We start from the raw sequence: 20826 nt of genomic DNA on the forward strand, positions 1-20826 counted from the left end.
TGGGGCAGGTCTTCTTGTTCACTCAGAGGGGGCTTTTCCCCCTGCTTGTTCGATAAGTGTTTGCTGTAGGGCCGCGTAAGAAACAAACTGCCTCCAGATACAGGCGGCAGGCGGGAGAGATCAGCCTTATGTGTGAAAGACAGCATAATCTGTCACCCGAGGATTTTGCACTCTCTTGACGTAGAAGAGGGAAACGCTGCCAGCTCCCTTGGAGGGGGCGAGTCGGTGTGTCTTTCCCCCAGAACCGGATTGGCCTGGACGAGCCGAGGGAACGGGGGCGGGGCTTGATCCCGCCGGGCGCCAGCGACGTCTCACGTGGGCCTGCCCGGCAGAACAACCACTCCCCGGCCCCACAATGCACTGCGGGCAGCGTCACTCGTAGCGGCGGGTTGTGGCTAGACAGGTATGGCTCGGCTCCTCCCAGTCCTCGTTCGTCCCTTCTCCGCGTCGTTCGAACCCCTGCCTGGCCGCTTCCCTCGCTCGCCACGGCCCCCGACCCTCGCCCTCGGGACTACAGACCTACCTACCCCGGGCGGGAACTAAGCTCGTGGCGTGGGGGCGGGAGCGGGGAGTCGTCGGAGTCGCGGAGCTTTGGAGGGGTGGGGTTGCGGGGACTTCGTCCCCAACGACTTGAGGGGTCTGTGGGCCGCGCGAACGGCGGTTGCCCTTCGGCTGACCTGCCCTGATATGGGGCAACTCATAGGGTGGTTATAGGGGGCCCGAGGAGGAGGACAGTCGCTCTGGGCTGCCAGCGGTGGGGCAGCATTTCCTGGCGCCCAGGTGTCAGAAACACGGTGATCCTCCTAGGCTGTTTAGGTGGCCCAGAGAGCTTGACGTGGCACTTCCTATTTTTTAGGTAGGGTTACTTTGCCTTTTGTGGGGTTGAATGAGCATTGAACCCAGAATTTTGCCCCCGTTGGCTCGCGGAAACCTCTTAAGGCCTTGTTAATGGCACTTCGGGAACGATGTGGCGTAAAGGAGACCTGAGCAATTAGCTCGACAGGTGGAAGAAGGTTTCGAAATAGGAGGCTGAGCCCCAGCTGGCTTAAATCTCTCTGAAAGTGAAAACAGCTTTGGGTTTTTCTCCTATTTAGTTTCCTGGATCATCCACCTGAGGCAGTGGGAGAGCTTGAGATCCAGTTCCTCCTATGCCTCTTCAGCCAAGGCAAAGCCCAGAGCTACAGTGGCAGCCACCAGGCGGGAGATGTTGGGATCTCAGCGAACAGGTGGAACAGCCACTTTTTGAAACTCTCTGAATCACATTTTGGGTTACTGGCATTTGCTCACGTTCTAAGATAATAAGGAATTAAGCAATACCTTAAATAGTACCTACAGTTTCTGGTGTATGAAGGTTGTAGTTCAGTATTTGAATATGACGTCTGTGACCATGCCCTAACTTAAGGGACATCTGGGCATTTCCTGTGTTGAGAACCACGATCAGTTTAGTGCTTGTGTGTGTGTGTATGAATGATTTTTAAAAATCTAAGTATATTTTATACTGGTGTGTGAACAGAGCCTAGGTCTTTTCAAAGGGGTGCCTGTGACCTTCCTGTCCATGTAGTTGAGTAAGAAGCTTGACTATGTTGAGAGGCAATGTCTCATAGGGTGGTTAGAATTAGGCTTGACTTTAAATCTGTCACTTGGTAGTTTAGGGATTGAATAAATTACTTTTCTGGGCTTGAATTTCCTCAAAGGTAAAATGGAACTGATAACACCTACCTCACAGGTTATTGGAAGGCTTAAATGAGGTAATGTGTATAAAGTGTCTGGTAAATAGCGGGCAGTCAATAAATAGTAATAGCAAACGCTTAATATTGCACTTTCAGTCTGCAAGGCGATGTTTCGGGTTCCTTACATGTTCCTATGAGGTAGATACCATTAGCATTTTAAAAATAATCCTATGAGATAGATACTGTTGGTAGCCACAATTGACAGATGAGGATATTGAGCATAAAAAGACAAAGCTTGCCCAAGTTTACCCAGTTACTACATGGTGGAGCCAGTTTTTGAACCAAGGCAATCTGGTTCCAGAGTTCATCCTGTTATCTGTAATACTATACTGCCTCTTAAAGAAAACATAAGCTGTTGTTTAAAATTGTTATTATTTCAAAATGAGTAGCTAGATAGTTTCTGTATCACTGGGTTCTTGCCCCTTGTTGGTTATAGGAGGAGCACAGTGATGTAGAGATACGAGAGACTCAGGTTTAAGCACTGTCATATATTAGCAGTGGGACATTGAGAAAGGGCGCCTCAGTTTCCTCATCTGTAAAATGGAGGTTTTACCTACCTCACTCTTCGTGAACTATGAGGTGTTACGCAAATGATTGATGTATTTGTGTATGTGTTGGAGGCCCTCTTCGTAGATATAGGTATAATCTACTCTGGAACTCGAGGTCTTGTACATACTGTGCAGTACAAGCACCTGTAATAGGAATACCAAAGGCTGCTGGTAAGGTGGGGAGCACAGGCCAAGCTGCAAAATAAACTCTGGTTGTTCTTGGTACCCTTTCCCCCTCTTTTCAAGCTCTGTCTCCCTAGTGACTTCCTGCTAACCTGTGGGTGTATAAAATCCTTCCCTTTTCACTCAATCTTGTGCCAACGCTGTGCATCACAATTAGTGTAGCTTTCTCCACAAGTAACTCCCCAAGTCCCAGATCTCAGCTAGCACTTTTATAAAATAGTATGTACCAAGGTAGTGTTTCCCAAACTTTGGTAACATCAGATAGGTAATATAATTTGAATGATAAGCAGATGAACTTTAAAAAAAAAATTCTCCAAAAATTTACACACACATTTGAATGAAACAGAAGTTCTTTATATGTTTTAATTTAAATTAGGAGAAGAACCTAACACCTCTAAACTGATTTCACAGATACTATTACTAAGCATAGGGCAAAAAAATAAATCAATTGAAAGACCTGTATTAGGTAAAAAATAGTACAGGTGAGATGCAGATATGGTAAGACTTCTGAAAGTGGTACTTGGGTGACTGAAGTTTGGGAAATAATGGACTAAAATAAAATATGAGTGATTAACCTATTATGAAATGTTTTTTATCTTAAAAGAGGCATTTATGAAAGCATCTTGCTGGAAAGTAGATATAAAATGTACTTATATGTTGGGTTTTGTTTATTACTTTTTGAGTGATTACTTCCTGGAACCTTGGGCCTACAGTCATCACCCCACAAGGTTCTGAAGAAGACAGGTCAGCATCTTGTTATCTTGGGTCTAAAAGGCTGGTAACCACTGCTATAGGTGTTTGGTGTTGTGGAAGTTTATTTTCCTCAGCCTTTATGTAAATGTTTACCCAGACCTATCTAGATTCTGCTTTGGGCTTTTTCCTCTAGCAGTTGCTATTGGGCAAAGAATATATTAGCCAGCACTCAGATTTCCCTGTGAGTTTGCTGCTGCTGTCTAAAGGCATATGTTATATATTTTTTCTGTTAAAGGTGAGGGAAAATGGACCAGTGGCCTAAAAATGTATCTGTGGCCCCAATAAAACTACTACTGCTCTTGAATCTTCCCATGCAAGTGTTTTAACCTCTTCCTTTCCTCAATTCCTACTGGCTCTTCCTTGGTTTTTCTAGCCACCACCTTGCCTACTCTCTAAGGGTAGTCTAACCCTAGCTTGGCCTTGATGTTGACAGATTCCTTTTTCTACTACCACAGTCCAGATAAGATTGGAGTGTGTGTTTGTTTTTTTAAGGAACTGTATTAAGAATTCGAGGTAAAAAGAAAAAAAGGGGGGGTATATTTATTGAGTTGATAAAAGAGAGATTGCTTATCCTAAGGTGATTGAAGTCTATCTGCAAAGTAGTCAAGCCTCACATTGTTCATTGGACAGTCATCCCAGTTTCTTTTGTTAGTTCACTGGTTTGGATGCTAGGTTAAATGACTCGGGAAGGAAGAGATTTAATTTTTTCTCCTCAGAAAAATCCTATCTACTGATAAATACAGGCAATTCTCTGAAAACCTTTCAAGAATTTAGGAAGGGAATATCACTGCTGTGTTGTGCTTTCCATGACAAGCCTAAAAGTGTGTATTAGGAATATCTGAAAGGCAAGTTTGTCTAACTATAGTTTTCCAGTTAAAGCGGTGGGCGACATAGCTTGTGTTGTATTTGCTCTTTCCATCTGAATTTCTTTAATTCTGGACTGATGCTTCTCAGTGGTAGGAACTATCTATTCCTAATGTCTGAAATAGCCCCTGGCATACAGTATGTACTCAGTAAATATTTGTTAAATGAATTGAACTTAACCAGGTTGTTATTCTTTTTTCAGTATATGTTTTAGGAAGTATGAATCATATCTTTCTGTCTTTTAAGTCATAAAAAAGAGCAACTTTGAAGATTACATGAAAGTTGGCACCCTATAATAAAGATTATTCCTAATATTTCTGTTGGGATCCTAGAAAGATCAGGCATAAGGACTGCAGTCTGCTTTTAAATACTACTAAGAATATGGATGTTTGGAAACTACAAGACACAACCCTGCTCTCATGTTAATTCCCAGAGTGATCATTGTGTTGCAGTATACTTCTGGAAAGACAAAGTTTTATATTTAAATCATAAATTTGTAAGGGTATGAATTAAGACATTTTCCTAATTTGTTACACTTAGGCTAAATGTTCAGTTGTGGTTTCATAAATAAAGAAGTGTGATAACAATTTTTAAAAGAGATTCATAGTATAGACCTTATCCCTTGAGGGATCTCTGCTTTCTTTTGCTACTGCTTTTAGAAGAAAAAAGAAACTGGTTGAATAGGAAAAAAAATGATTTGGATATGTCATGTTGGAACTTTCGTTCGAAGGTTCCATTATGGTAAAGGCTAATTTAATTCCTGCTGGGTTTTTTTCCTTTTAAATAAATGGAGGAGAAAAATATTAAAGGGTAATGACATATTAATACCTAGCTTTTCCTCAGAGGAAAAGGGGGAAGTAAATTTAAAGCATTAGCTTTATTATTTGGATTGATTTTAACGTCAGTCAGTTACCATCATGAATGGGCACTCAGATTTTAACTTGACATAGCAACAAAAGCTAGGGACCACTGGTTTCCAAAATTGGTAGCAGTTGATTTTCTTTGTCATTTTTTTGATATATTACTAAGTTTTTCATTTTTGGAGTGAGATAATATTGACCTAGCTGAGCTGGGCAGGTAAGGATTAATTTAGTCTCTGAGATACAATATCTTGAAAACCTATGAAATTGTTACCAGATTTTTCAGTTTTTTACCAGTTGTGCCTCCTGTTAGTGAAGGAGAAGTATTTAGTGGCATTGTGCTCTTTCCTGCCTGGCAGGAAAGAGTTATCACTTAATTTCAGACTGTGAACATGTTTTAATTCAGTGTTTATCAAAGTATGATCCTTAGGTAATAAGCATAGTAATTACTTAGGGAATTTGCTGAAAATGGAAAATTCTCAAGCCCCACCCCATAGTCAATGGATCAGAATTTTGGGGGGAGGGTGGACCCAGAAATCTGCATTTCTAATCAAAATTCCAATGGTTTTTACACAGGGGACCACTGTGTGTGTGTCTGTGTGTGTATTTTATCAAAGTTTGACTATTTACCTGATTTCTTTCAGAACTGCATAGGCCTATGCAGTCCTTTTATCTATTTTTGTAAAGCATGATTAGAATATAATAAAAAAGGTAATTATGATTTGCTTCCTGATAAAAAGATTGAGAACAACATTAAAAGTAGTATTCCTTTAGGACTTCCCTAGCGGTCCAGTGGTTAAGACTCTGTGCTCCCAATGCAGGGGGCACGGTTTTTTGTTTGTTTGTTTTTTTGCGGTATGCGGGCCTCTTACTGCTGTGGCCTCTCCCACTGTGGAGCACAGGGTCTGGACGCGCAGGCTCAGCGGCCATGGCTCATGGGCCCAGCCGCTCCGCGGCATGTGGGATCCTCCCGAACCGGGGCACGAACCCGCATCCCCTACATCGGCAGGCGGACTCTCAACTACTGCGCCACCAGGGAAGCCCCAGGGCGCACGGTTTTGATCCCTGGTGGGGGAAAATCCTGTGTGCCTCAAGGCATGGCCAAAAAAAAAAAAGTAGTATTCCTTTAGCTTTAAAATTTATTTTAAATAAAAACATTTGTTCTGATTATAAAAGTAATATGTGCTCATTGTGAAAAGTAATATGTGCTCACTGTGGAACATTACAGAAATTTAGGAAATTATAAAATGATGACAATAACCCATAATACTATTTTCTGGAGATAAGCATTCTAATTTTGTCATGTTTCCTTCCAATATCTATTTCTCTATTTATCCCTCCCTTCTTCCTCCTCTGTGTCTTTATGGAAAACAGCATATGCAGTTTTGATCCTGCTTTTTTCCTACCTAACATATAAGCATTTTACCACATTACTAAATTATTATTATTATTATTATTTTTGTGGTATGCGGGCCTCTCTCACTGTTGTGGCCTTTCCGGTTGCGGAGCACAGGCTCCGGACGCGCAGGCTCAGCAGCCATGGCTCACGGGCCCAGCCGCTCCGCGGCATGTGGGATCTTCCCGGACCAGGGCACGAACCCGTGTCCCCTGCATCGGCAGGCAGACTCTCAACCACTGCGCCACCAGGGAAGCCCCACTAAATTATTTTTAACAAACATAACTTTTTGTTGCATCATATTCCATCATAGTGGTGTACCATAATTTGTTTCACCATCCCCCTATTGTTGAACGTTTAGGTTGTTTTCAGTTATTTCTATGAGAAGAATGTCTTTCTGTTTAAAATCTTGTCTAATTCTTATTATTTTCTTTAGGATAGGGTTATGTATATAAATTTATTGTGGTCAGGGCTTCCCTGGTGGCGCAGTGGTTGAGAGTCCGCCTGCTGATGCAGGGGACTCGGGTTCGTGCCCCGGTCCGGGAGGATCCCACATGCCGCGGAGCGGCTGGGCCCGTGAGCCATGGCCGCTGAGCCTGTGCGTCCGGAGCCTGTGCTCCGCAACAGGAGAGGCCACAACAGTGAGAGGCCCGCATACGGCAAAAAAAAAAAAAAAAAAAAAAATTTATTGTGGTCAAAGGGCATAAATATTTTTAAACTCTTGTTGAATATCAACAAATTGTTTTGAGAATGGTTTTTATTCCAATATGTACTTCCACATATACTTATGGAAATACCAGAAAGAAGTATTTTTTTAACAGCTAATTTGTGAAGGAAAGTATGATATATCATTGCTTTAATTAATATGTCTTTGATTATTAGTGAGTTGCACATTTTTGCACTGTGTTTATCAGCTTTGGCTTTAATTTCTTACCTAACCCAAATTGTTCATTTTGTTTCAGGTCTTCTCTGTCACTTGAAATGTCTATGATTTTATCTGCCTCAGTCATTCGTGTCAGAGATGGACTGCCACTTTCTGCTTCTACTGACTATGAACAAGGCACAGGCATGCAGGAGTGCAGAAAGTATTTTAAAATGCTCTCGAGAAAACTGGCTCAGCTTCCTGATAGATGTACACTGAAAACTGGACATTATAACATTAAGTAAGACATTGGTTTGCTCCATTAGAATCATTTGCTTAGTGGTTGTCATTTTAATGAAATTTAAGTTGTCTAAATAGAAATTAGTGTTTGATTAGTTTAGGAGAACTTTTCAAGTCAAGAATCATGTGGTTCTGAACTTATACTAAATAGTATTCATCACGTAATCACCCTTCTTATAGTTTCTCTGTGTTTATGTCTGGCTTTAGAAAATTTTATAGTTTTGCAGATTACAGATATTGTATCTTATAATTGATCATTAGATATTTATTGGTGTTCTTACATGCCCAGGAAAACTGTCATGGGAAATATAAAAAATCATACCTGATATCTGCCCTCAATGAACTTAAGAAGTTTACATCCTAGTGAGAGGGGATAGTGCTCATCACTATTTATTGTATGTAAAGAAAGTAAAACTGGGCAATGGAATAGTGACTTCATGGTGGTCAAGGGCCTCTCTGAGAGGGTTACATTTGAACAGAGACCTAAAACATGTGAAAGACGGCAGTCTTAAGAATGCAGTGGATGAAGATCAAGGCAGAGCTGATAGCCAGTGCAGAAAGCCTTCACTACAGATCAAGGGATGGAAGGACAACCAAGACAATGAAGCAATACGGACACTTAATAGAGTGGTGGAAGGTGAGGTTAGAAAGGTAGGAATGGGACAGGTTACGTAGGGCCTTCTAGGCTATGATAAGGAGTTTGGATTGAGTTTAATGTAATAGGAAGCCATTGGAGAGTTTTAAGCTGGAGAGTTATATAAATCTAATTTTGGCTTTGAGTAGATCATCCTGGCTGCCATATGAAGAATGGGCTCTAAGAGAGGAAGCAGAGAGGTCATTTGGGAGACTCTTAGAGAAGTTCAGGTAGAGGTGATGCTTATAACTTGAATAAGAGTGATAAGGGGGCTTCCCTGGTGGCGCAGTGGTTGAGAGTCCTCCTGCCGATACAGGGGACACGCGTTCGTGCCCGGTCCGGGAAGATCCCCCATGCCGCGGAGCGGCTGGGCCCGTGAGCCACAGCCTCTGAGCCTGCGCGTCCGGAGCCTGTGCTCCGCAATGGGAGAGGCCACAACAGTAAGAGGCCCGTGTACTGCAAAAAAAAAAAAAAAAAAAGAGTGATAAGAATGAGAAGGGGTTGGATTTGGGCTCTATTTTGGGAGCAGTACCAACAAATCTTCCTAATGGATTGAAGTGGAATGTGAGGGAAAGAGAATAATCAGAGTTACCTCTAGATTTTTGGCCTAAACAATGTCCATAATTACTTGGATAATGGGACTGAAATGAACAAGACTGGAGGATATGTGTTTCAGTGGTAAAAATCAAGAGTTCTGTTTGGACTGTTAAGTCTGAGATGTCCTTTAAACATCCAAACGGGACTTCAGGTAGGCAGTTGGATGTATAAGTCTTAAGTTTAGTGAAGAGAAGGACAAGTGTGGAGATTTAGATTTGGAAGTTAGCTTACAGTTTATAATTAAAACCATGGGAATAGATGAGACCAAGTGGGAGAGCATACACATGAAACAATTAGAGAACAATTAACTCGAGCAATTTAATACTGATTGTGTATACAGTGGGAAATCAGATAAGAACAAAGTCCATATGTGATATAATAAGGAGAGGACTTCGTTACTGAGATGAGACATGAGCCACATCCTGGAGAATTAGTAAGATTTGGCTAAGGCAGAGAGGAGGGCAATTCCAGGTGTAGAGATGAGGCAGAAAAAGTAAAGACTGTGACTTAGCATGGTAGGTGCATTAACCTGCTCGGCCTGGTGTAGTGAATGGTGATTTAGGGATAGTTATGGGAAATGTGAGATACTTAGCGTGGGGCCAGATCCTGGATTTCCCTGCAAGTTCAGGTTGAGGGATGTCACTTTGATGATGTAATAGGTTATAGGAAACTCCTACTGCAGGATTGAGGGAAATGACTTGATAAAAAACAATGCTGAGACAGTGAAATAGAGGGTGAAATGGAAAGTCTGAGGAGAGGAGAGGCGTCAACTTATAATTAGGGCCTGAACTGGTAACATACAAGTGCAAATGAAAAAGAAAATGCCAACCAGAAAGACACTTCAGAAGAAGAAACGGTTGAGCCTGATAAGATGGAATACCAGAGATGAAGAGAAGGAAGGGACAGAGATGACTTGGAATTGGAATTGGACAGAATGAGATCTTTGGAAAAGGTTGCTTATGGGGTGAGGGAGAAGAGGAAGACAGTGAAGCTCCATTTTGAGCATTTTAATTGAGGTTATGACAAGGTGTCCAGTTGAGGTGGGATAGAGATTTTGGAATCATTCACATAGAAATTGAAACTGTGAGGGTAGAAATGCCCACTGAGTTTCAGAGAGGCCCAGAATAGAACCTTAAAGAAGGTCCATATTTACTTGGATTACCTGGGATAATGAGGTATTATCTTTAATTGGGTTTTCTGAGAGTTTTAACTGGAAAATGTGGTGGTGGTCATGGTAGTTAAAATATGTCTAAAACGATGTCTTAGTGTACTTCTATTTTTTGAAGAAAAAGCCTGAAGCATTCTAATATTTAATAGGCTCTTTTAGTGCTCTGGGTGTAGTGTTCTGAGTTTCAGTTATTGTATAGTGTTGTAGACAGATACCAGCATTACAGAAGATTGGCTTGAATGTGTATTAATTCTGGCAGCTATCCTGGACTTTAAAAAAAACAAAAAATTTCTTTGCAAATGCTTTTGTTCCTCTACCTATTGTCTTAAAAGTAGAGTAGAATGTAGTAAAATGTTAACACCCCTCCAGTGCCCAATGCTGTTTAATTGTTGTGAATTCTAGATTTTGTATTATTTATTTGCACCCCATGTTATTCCACAAAGGATGTGAGGCAATTAAAAAAAATTCAAGAGTACAGGTAAGAGAATCATATGAGCGAAAAAATAAACATAGAATAATAAACTGAAATAACATTTTTTTTTGGAGATGCAAACTATGTAGTTTGTTCATTTTTTAGAAAAGGGCTACAAACATTGTTCTGAACTTCCTTGGGGCCAAAACAAAGGGGGATAATAGATCATTTATAGAATTCACAGTATCCATTGGATAAAAATGTTGCTTTTCATGTTATTGAAACCTGCTATACATAAAGAGAGACAGAATTTGGATAGCATTCTTCCAGAAACCATAACAATGAGCTTTTTATGATTTTTCTTATAATATTCCTTAGTGTAAACAAATAGCATGATGCAAAAAGCAATTTATTAGTGAGTTTAGGAGTGCAGTGAGTCAGCAGAGGTCTAGTCAGCCTGATTTAAGAATACAATTTAGAAATGTCTAAAGGATTAAATAGATTACATGGCCCCCAGAACCACACATAGAAAAGCCTCTTTGTGTATTTTTGTAGACAAGTGTTTTGTTTTGTTTTGTTTTTTGCGGTACGCGGGCCTCTCACTGCTGTGGCCTCTCCTGCCGTGGAGCACAGGCTCCGGACGCGCAGGCTCAGCGGTCATGGTTCATGGGCCCAGCCGCTCCACGGCATGTGGGATCCTCCCGGACCGGGGCACGAACCCGTGTGCCCTGCATCGGCAGGCGGACTCTCAACCACTGCGCCACCAGGGAAGCCCTGTAGACAAGTTTTAAAAAAGGATTGAATAACAGAATTTTCAGTTCTAGTTCCTGACAAGAACCTGGATTTCATATATTTTCTATTATTGATTGGAAGGCTTGTTAGTTGGTTTCTAGGTTATTGAGGTGTTTATGCTATATGACAATAAATTTAGCCTGAAATATATAAAATTGGGAATTTATGTGTTACCTGACTTATTTAAAATTCTCATAGGACACCTCTTTTTATAACCACCATGAGTTTGCCAGATAAAACTCACAGATCTGCAGTAGTTGTAGCACAGCATGAAGCTGGCACCAGTCTGCTTTCTCAGCCGTGTTTTTAAATGCTTCTTTCTTTCAAAGCCCAGCTTATAGCTTGTGTCTTTTGAATCACCTTCTGCCTCATTACTACTATTTATTGGGTTGGCCAAAAAGTGCCTTCAGTTTTTTAAGTAAAAATAAAAGACTCATTTTCACCAAGAACTTTATTGAACAACGTATTCACCCTTTTGTTCCACTACCTTCTGCCATTTTTCAGGCAACTTCATAATTCCATCTTCACAAAACTTTTTATCTTTTTGAGCAAAGAACTGTTCCAGGTGCCTTTTACAGCCTTCCAGGGAATTGAAATTTTTTCCATTAAGGGAATTTTGTAAAGACCTAAATAAATGGAAATCCGAAGATGCAACATCTGGTGACTACGGCGGATGAATCAGAACTTCCCAGCCAAGCCATAACAGTTTTTGCCTGGTCATCAAAGAAACATGCAGCCTTGCATTATCCTGATGGAAGGTTATGCGTTTTCTGTTGACTAATTCTGGACGCTTTTTGTGGAGTGCTGCTTACCGTTGGTCTAACTGGGAGCAGTACTTGTTGGAATTACTAGTTTGGTTTTCCAGAAAGAGCTCGTGATAGAGGACTCCCTTCCAATCCCACCATATATATACAACATCACCTTCTTTGGATGAAGACTGGCCTTTGGTGTGGTTGGTGGCAGTTCATTTCGCTTGCCCTACGATCTGTTCCATTCCACATTATTGTACAGTATCCACTTTTCATCACCCATCACAATTTGTTTTCAAAACAGAACGTTTTCATTATGTTTAAGAAGAGAATTGTATGCAGAAATACAGTCAAGAAAGTTTTTTTCACTTAACTGTTGTGGAACCCAAACATCAAAGTGATGAACATAACCAAGCTGGTGCAAATGCTTTTCAGCACTTGATTTGGATATTTTGAGTCTGTCGGCTACCTCCTGCATGGTATAACATTGATTGTTCTCAATTAATATGTCAATTTGATTGCTATCAACTTCAACTGGTCTACCTGACCGTGGAGCATCGTCCAGTGAGAAGTCTCCAGCACAAAACTTCACACACTACTTTTGATGTGTTTGATCGGTCACAGCACCTTTTCCATACATTGCACAAATCTTCTTTTGCATTTCGGTTGCGTTATTACCCTTCTTGAAATAATAAAGCAAAATATGCTGAAAATGTTGCTTTTTTATCTTCCATCTTCAATATTAAAATGGGTACACAAAAATTCACCAACTTTGGGCTTCCCTGTTTGGCGCAGTGGTTGAGAGTCTGCCTGCCGATGCAGGGGACACGGGTTCATGCCCCGGTCTGGGAAGATCCCACATGCCACGGAGCGGCTGGGCCCGTGAGCCATGGCCGCTGGGCCTGCGCATCTGGAGCCTGTGCTCTGCAATGGGAGAGGCCACAACGGTGAAAGGCCTGCATATCGCAAAAAAAAAAAAAAAAATCCACCAACTTTGATAAGTCTTTTTTTAAATGTACGCTGATATGACAGCTGTCACATACAACCTAACAAAATTGTTTCGAATGAAGTTAAAGACAACTAAGTGCTACTAGAGCCATCTTATGGAAAAAACCGAATCGACCTTTTGGCCAACCCAATGATTTCTTTAGTGATCTTACTCCCTTCACAGATTGCCTGTAGAACTTGTTGACTGACTTTTTCATCATTTTTTTCTTAATAATATTTTTAAAAATTTCTATATCCACTCTCTACAACTAGGTTGTAACTCATTGAGATAGTTCATGTGCCCTGGCTTATATTATTTTTGATTCCTCATCTCTTAGCATTGTGGTTTTCAAATTTTTACAGAAATTTAAGTGCTCTTTGCAGAATACCTCTGAGAAGCAAAGCTAAGTGTCTAATTATGTGCTAAATCAGATGGTACCTCACATTAGATTCTAGTTGAATAGGTAAAGGAAGTCCAAAGTTTTAAGGAAAAGAAATAGGTAACATTTAAAATTGTGAAAATTCCTTTAATTTTCTACCCCTATGTATTGGGAAAAAGATGAATTTCATCAGATTGTAGTAGCTGAATAATTCAGTTCAGCTAATGGAGCACATTCTGTGGAGCCTGGCTTGTGCTGGCACAATGCCTTGCATATATCATAGTAGCTGTTACATGAGGGATGGTTGTTTGTGGGGTATGGCAGGATTCTGAGTGCAATGGAGTTAAAGTTAAGTCTTCATTTCCTCCAATATTCTTCAACTTGACTCATTGATTGGGGGTGGGTGGGTAATCCAGGTTTGTGATTTCTTTTCACATTACATAGTGATATTATAATTCTTTGTATAAAATTTTAAGGAATTCATCTGTTTTATTAGTTGAAGGATACTTAAATTGTAATAAATGTTTAATAGATAAACTTATGTTACTACTTAGGAAACAACAGTGACTGAAGCAATAATTATGAACCATATGAAAATTAAGTTGTGTCTTATGAGACCTTAAAACTTTGAGATTGGTTTTAGGTGCTTAAAAATCATAGTTGTACATTTTGATAAACGTTGAGACACTGATCTTATGAAAAGACAAACACTTTGGGAGGTCAGTCATGCTCTGTTGAGAGTTTTAGTGCAAGAAGTGAAATTCCTTAGTTCTTTCACAGTGAATTCATTTCAAGTCTGATAATGGCTGTGAACTTCATAGGTTCTCTCCTTACCTGAGGAGTTGCTTTCTTCGTATTTGTCTTCAGACTGCTACCTGCAGCCAGGAATGCTGTTTTAGACTTACCTGCCTTTTGGTTTTTGTTTCTGGCTTTCCTTTCACTCTTTGGTGGTATTTTCTGATTACGGGAGTAACAGCTTCAACAAGGACCCAGTTATTAAGTACCTGGAATTGCCAGGCAATTTAGTTACTTTTCATTAAATTTTGCAACAGCTCTGTGAATGGCTTTTAAATAGAACTTTTCCCCATTGCCAAGGGCAAAAACACAACTCACACGAGCTTAAGCAAAAAAAGGGTATTGTGAAAGATAAGCCAGTTACCTAGTTGGCTGGAGCCAGGGAATCAGATGTTATCAGGAATCTTTGTCTCATTTCTCCAGTCTTTCCTTTTGCAGACAGATATTCTGCACATATTGGAAAACACTGCACAGGTAGCTCCAGGCTTACTTCATTCCAGCTGGCAACCCCACTGCCTCCATGTTTCAAGAAAAGGACTTCAATTGGCCTTGCTGTGTGATGGCCCATTTCTGGACTAACATTGTGGTTGGAGGGCTAAGGTACTCTTAGTTGGCCTGGCCTGGATTACATGCCCACCCGTTTGATGGACAGCTTTATCAAAGCCGTATAGAGTAGGTGGTGGGGCTGGAAATAGTTCTCCAAAGGGAAGGGGAGAAGGGACTCTGGGCAGATAGCCATTATAGTACTACCAACCCTATTTTCAGAAGAGGGAACTGAGACTTAGGGATGTAAAGAAACTTGTTCAAAGTCACAAAGCTAATAAATGGTATATCTGACATGCAGTCTTTTTTTTTTTTAATAAATATATATATATTTATTTATTTATGGCTGCGTTGGGTCTTCGTTGCTGTGTGCAGGCTTTCTCTAGTTGCGCCGAGCGGGGACTACTCTCCGTTGCGGTGCGTGGGCTTCTCATTGCGGTGGATTTTCTTGTTGCAGAGCACGGGCTCTAGGCATGTGGGCTTCAGTAGTTGTGGCATGCAGGCTCAGTAGTTGTGGCTGATGGGCACTAGAGTGCAGGCTCAGTAGTGTGGCTCACGGGCTTAGTTGCTCTGCAGCATGTGGGATCTTCCCAGACCAGGGCTCCAACCCACGTCCCCTGTATTGGCAGGCGGATTCTTAACCACCGCGCCAGCAGGGAAGCCCCATACAGTCTTTTTGCTTCAGCAATCACATTATTCTCTGGTAAAAGATGGAGTTATCTCCTTTTACCCTTAACCTCTTTCTTGACAGGGTGCATTCCTAATTCTCCTAATCCTTTTCACTTTATGGACAGCGAAATTAACCAGGGAAGAGAATTAAGTGAAACTACTCCCCCCCCCCTTTTTGGTTGAGTAATGATGAGGAACGGAGTATATGTGAAGTCTAAAATTGATGAGATAGCATTGTCTCATTGAAGACAAGGTGTTTGGTGGGGAGGGGGTGTGACAGGGGAATGCAACCCACCAGTAGCTACATTCTTGGGGGGAGAATGTAACCTGTGTTTTGTCTCATTATTAGCATCATATCACTTTTCTACCGTTTAAAATTATGGTAAAATCCACAGCTTTTCAGCACCACATATGTTAAATAGGCTCTTATGAACTGGTCTAGGAATCTAATTACTCTTACAGTACAGTTTCTGTAGGTGCAGTAAACTTCTGGAATACAACTAACAGGCAAATGAGGGACTGTCTACGATTGGTTATCTGAAAAAAGTCAGGATCTTTATTCTCTGGTGTGTGAAGGTGTGAAGGTACTAGGGTTAGTGGGAAAGGGTGAATCAGGAGATTAACTCTGCAGAAAAAGAAAAGGATGTCAAAGGCAAATTTTGTATCCAAGGTTTTGATGGTGTAATCACCTTTGGCTGCTTAAAATCATCTGATTCTCCTTTAGCTTACTATTACAAGTTGCTATCACCTGGCATATTACATATTAATACATATTTTCTTATTTAATGAGGTTTAAATTAGTGACTAAAATGGGTCTTTTATTTATGGGATAATGTATTTAGCTCTTCACCATTGGAGGGTAATTGAAGGTTGGCTACCTAAGAGAGGAATAAGTGAGAAAATACGAAGTTCCTGGTAGAATGCTGCTCATGGCAGACAGTGTTACTGAGTTCTCTTTCTGGTTCTTATCACCTTACTGTCCTACTGATGATGAAGTCTTGTTTTCACCTTGTTTCTCATCGGATGTATTTGGTGATAATAAATTCATAAGGTATACTTACTTTCATAACATCAAACCCTTTTTTATATTTAAAAGTGTAAATGCTTTATTTTAGGGAATGGAGTTCAGTATGGAAGGTTCTCTTTCGAAAATAAATTTTTCTTATGCTTAGCAATTTTAAGAGTAGATTAGAGATTTCATGTCCAACTGGAGAACTTTTCTTCACCCAGGGAAGCTATTTACTGGGTAAATATGACTACAAAGGATAAGCAGATTTCCTGTGTGCAATGATACAATAGCAGTATGGAAACTATATGTAATACAAATATTATTGCTGTTTCAATTTATAAATAGTTTGCTGTATACTTTGTCATTTGGCATGCTAAAAAATTCAGTGTTGTTTCTTTAATCTTGTTTTGTATATCGTTTTAAGTGTATTCCCAGTACCTAATTGCAGGCGCCTGGCGGGCAGGGACTTGGTCTTTGACATCAAAGCCTATAGAGTAGAATGCTGGACATATGCTAGGTGCTCTATTATTTGCTGTGGGGAAAATCATCGTTTTCACTTATTATTTAGTTTGGTACAGCAAGTCCTAATAATGTCAGTGTTTAATTCGTGATGTCTAAAATTTTTTTGACATTTCATAAATAAAATTAGATACCAGGAACAGTTTAATGTCTAAAACCACTTATTCGTTTTGTTGGACTTTAGGAATCGCTTGAGGTATGGCCTGCTTGGATACATGATAAAATTAGCTTTTAAACATAGTGATTGAAAGGGGTAAATCCTTCTACCTAGAGTTTGAACTTCCACCAGCCTTACCTGTTCAAGACACACTTGATCTTGGAAGGCCCCAAAGAAGTTCTTAGTGTGTGTGCTGTGGAGAGGAACCAAAGATGTAATGAGGTTGGATAAATTCCTTGGCCAGAAGAAAGGCAGTAGCTATAGAGACCAAATCCCATTGGTCCCAAAGCACAGAAGTGGAAGGAAATAAAAAAGAAAAAGGAAATTAGAGAAAAGTAGGAAGAAAACAATGGCAATTTAAGAATTGTGCTCAAGGTGGAGAAAAGAAGACTTTGTGTTGTTGTGAGATTAGTTAATGACAGTGATAAAAGGAAAGCAGACATACTTGTTAGACCTTTATAACCATCTGGAGGTACTCACTGCAGAGGTGAGTGATTCTACATGGTCCCTGAGAACAGCCCTGTGTTTTAAGTAGGGGGATGTTGAAGACTCAGTGATCTGAACTGAAGCCTTCTGGTAACACTGACCTGGAAAAGCAGGTGAAGTTCTGCTCCCTTCTGTCATTTGTCAAGTATTTATTGACCTTCTTCTTTGTGTAGATACCACTGAGCTGTGCAATTATCTGTGCACAATATACTAAACAAATTAGGTATAATGATGCCATCTATGCACTCATTTATTTACTAATTTACTGAGCACTTATTGTGTACTAGACAAAATATTCTAGATGCTAAGAATACAGTGGTGAACCATAAAGAAATCATCCCTGCTCTCATGGAGCATAGATATTAGTGAGAGACATTACAACAAACATACAAATATATAAGTACGAGCTGGGTTAGTTACATGAAGAAAAATAACAGGTGCTTTGTTTACAATAAAGTAAGAATGAAATTAGATAAAATATGTAATATATTTAGCAAAGGGCCTAGTTCACACTAAGTGGTCAGTAAACCATAGCTGCTACTGCTACTATTATTACTACTACTTTTCTTCCTCCTCATCAAGGCAGAAGGATAATAGCCAGATTGTCTATAACAAGTGAGCTAAATGAACCTGATGGACGGGCTAAAGGCTGCACAAACTGGCATGCCTCTAGTGACGTTAGACTATTTCATGTGAGTAGTCCTCAGTGCGATGGTAGGAGTCTTTCAGTTTGTACCAGTGATATGAAAAAGCAGAACTTTTGATAAAAAGGTAAATCAACAGAGCTGTATGTACTTTTGGAAAACTGGCTTTGCATTTCAAATAAAGACAGCATTGTAAAGGTAAATTCACTATGAAAAGTCATAATATTATAGAATATAGCGTTTTCAGAGAATATCATGCATTTATAGAAAATAAAGACTTTGGAATAAAGACTCTGAAAACGTTAACATGCAATCTTAAAAACATAGGTTATTTTTTTTTTTAATTTCACAAAAAATTCTCCAGTTAGATTGAGCTCAAGCAAGAAAAACCATTTGGGATAAACTCACGTAGGTGTCTGTGGTTCACTTATTAATATGGAAGTACAGTAAAACCCTGTTATAGAACAAGAAATAGAGTCTAAAAGCTTCAGTCGTCTTATTGAAGGATAGTGAAATAACTCCTATCTAGCCACTTGGAAGTTCCAAGTGTGTAGAAGCCAATCACCAATTGTGTTTTATCCCAATTCAAGTTATTGTAAGATATATTTGAATGCTAATGACATGTCAAAGAATTTTGATAACGGCAGGGAAGATTATTTTGGAAAGGGAAAAGTACTTGGGAAAATCATACTTTGATTTTTGATTTAGTTGTCAATTTTGTAGAAAAATACAGTATGTTATGACTAAACTTTTTTGACTGTGACCCATAAGAAGAGATGCATTTTACTTTGTGACCATTACTTAACATACAAATAGGATAAACAAAAGTTTTATGAAACAATAAACATTCTGGTATTTTCTGTTATATTCTATTTCCATTTTTAAGAAAATGCTGTGTGTAATTCACTGAACTAATTTTCTGATCCGCTAGTGGGTCACAACTTGCAGTTTGAAAAACGTTGCATGAAATGACTATGTGTTAAGTGGAACTTCAGAAAGGAATTCCAGGTTATTCCAGAAGCATAAGCTCAGCACAATTTCACTAGTAGTATATCCCACACCGTTAATAATAGACGATTAATAGGTGCGAACCCCACATCATTTGGCTGCCTTGGATGGTCTTTTAAGAAAGAAAGATATATGTACATTTGCTTGCATATGCATAAACTCTCACCAGAAGGATACATACGAAATTAATAACATGAGTTGCTAGAGGGACAGAGAACTGGCTATCTGAGCAGAGGTGGGAATAAGACTTCAAGTATAGTATTTCCTTTCATTTTTCATTCTTTTAAAATTTGAGTTGTGAATATATTTATTTTAAAAGTTAAAAATAATAAATAAATTCTGCTACTACAGTATTAGAGAAAAGAGGGGAGAGGGGGACTCCAACATGGATCAGGGTTTGGCAGTAAAAATTGCTTTGATAGATTAGCAGTGTCTGGCATGGGAGTGGGAGTTACAGCCTGTATGCTCTGTTTGCTCCCCTTGATCTAGATCAGAGCTATGTTGATAGTACCATGAAAGAATGTTTAAGTGACTCATTAAAAAGGGTTAATTTTTGTCCCATACTCTGCTTGTTACAGGGGAGTGTATACTTTAGAAAGTTTTTTTTTCAATAGAAGATGGTTAATTTAAACATTTTTGTTTTTAATTTTTAACTTGTTATTTAGAAATACTTTCAAACTTTCAGAAAAGTAGTACGAATAAGAAAATTACAAATAATACTTGTTCCCAGACTCACCTCTTGTTAACATTTTACCCCATTTGCTTTATTGTTTTATCTGTCTACCTATCTATCTGTCTGATTTATTTTTGTCTGAACCATTTGAGAGAAACTTACAAATACCATGCCCCTTTATTCCTAACTACTTCAAAGTGTATTTTCTAAGATTAGGGATATTCTCTTACTTAACTATAGTACAGTTATCAGGTCTATTAAATTTAATATTGATACCATACTTTCACCTAAACTACTGTACTGCCTGTTTTCCGTTTTTGTCAGTTGACCCAGGAATATCCTTTACAGCATTTTTCCCCCTCTCTGGCACAGGATCCAGACTAGGGTTAGGTATTACATTTAGTTGTGTCTCTTTAGCCTCCTGTGATCAGAAACATTTCCAAAGCCTTTATTTCTTTGTTTACAACATTGAGGTTTTTAAAGAATACAGCACCCCCATCCCTCTTTAAAGAAAATAGAATGTTGATTATTCTGATGTTCCTTCATGATTAGATTCAGGTTATGCATTCTTAGCCAGAATACTACATAGCTGACATGTCTTACTGAGGCACAGGAAGCCCATCTTCCCCTCATTAGTGATTTTAGAGTACTTGGTCAAGGTATTGTCTAGTTTCTACTGTATAATAAATAGAGTAGAATTCCCTTGCAGCCAATAAACAATCCATGGGAAGACATTTTAAAGCCATGCAAAATTTCCTGTTCCTCACCAAAATATCCACCTAGATTTAGCATCCATTGATTATACTTGCTTGATCCAGTTTTTGCTCTGTGGGTTGCAAAATGCTGCTTTTTCCAGTTCTAACACTATCTCCACATTTACCAGGTGTCACTCAGCATTCTGCTGTGAACTAGTCTTCCTTTCTTCCCTTTTGTTTGTTGTTATGAACTCATAAATTCTCTTCTTTCCCCCTAATGATTCATAATTCATTATTATGTGAGTAGAGGATTTGATGCTGGGGTCAGTGGATGACTTTAGGAGGTCAATAATCACCTGACCTTGAAATTGTGTGCCAGGTTCTGGGTTGTTTCTGGGGAGAGTGTCCATAAC

General features: G+C 39.6%; 1 protein-coding gene across 3 annotated transcripts in view; it reads left to right on the forward strand.

Moving 5' to 3' along the window:
• Window positions 1-360: 360 nt before the first annotated feature.
• Window positions 361-20826, forward strand: part of SEC22A (SEC22 homolog A, vesicle trafficking protein) — an 82375-nt gene continuing 61909 nt past the window's right edge. The window contains exons 1-3 of one of the 3 annotated variants that reach the window (XM_060298154.2): window positions 658-856; window positions 1095-1226; window positions 7297-7497. In XM_060298154.2, coding sequence (XP_060154137.1) covers window positions 7316-7497 — 182 coding nt within the window. In that variant the 5' untranslated portion in view covers window positions 658-856; window positions 1095-1226; window positions 7297-7315. Of the gene's footprint in view, window positions 404-657; window positions 857-1094; window positions 1227-7296; window positions 7498-20826 lie in introns of those variants that run through there. The other 2 variants (XM_030858405.3, XM_030858414.3) reach the window with 2 other exon arrangements.

Source organism: Globicephala melas, chromosome 4, assembly GCF_963455315.2.
Source record: "Globicephala melas chromosome 4, mGloMel1.2, whole genome shotgun sequence".
In the NCBI taxonomy this organism is placed as follows: Eukaryota; Metazoa; Chordata; class Mammalia; order Artiodactyla; family Delphinidae; genus Globicephala; species Globicephala melas.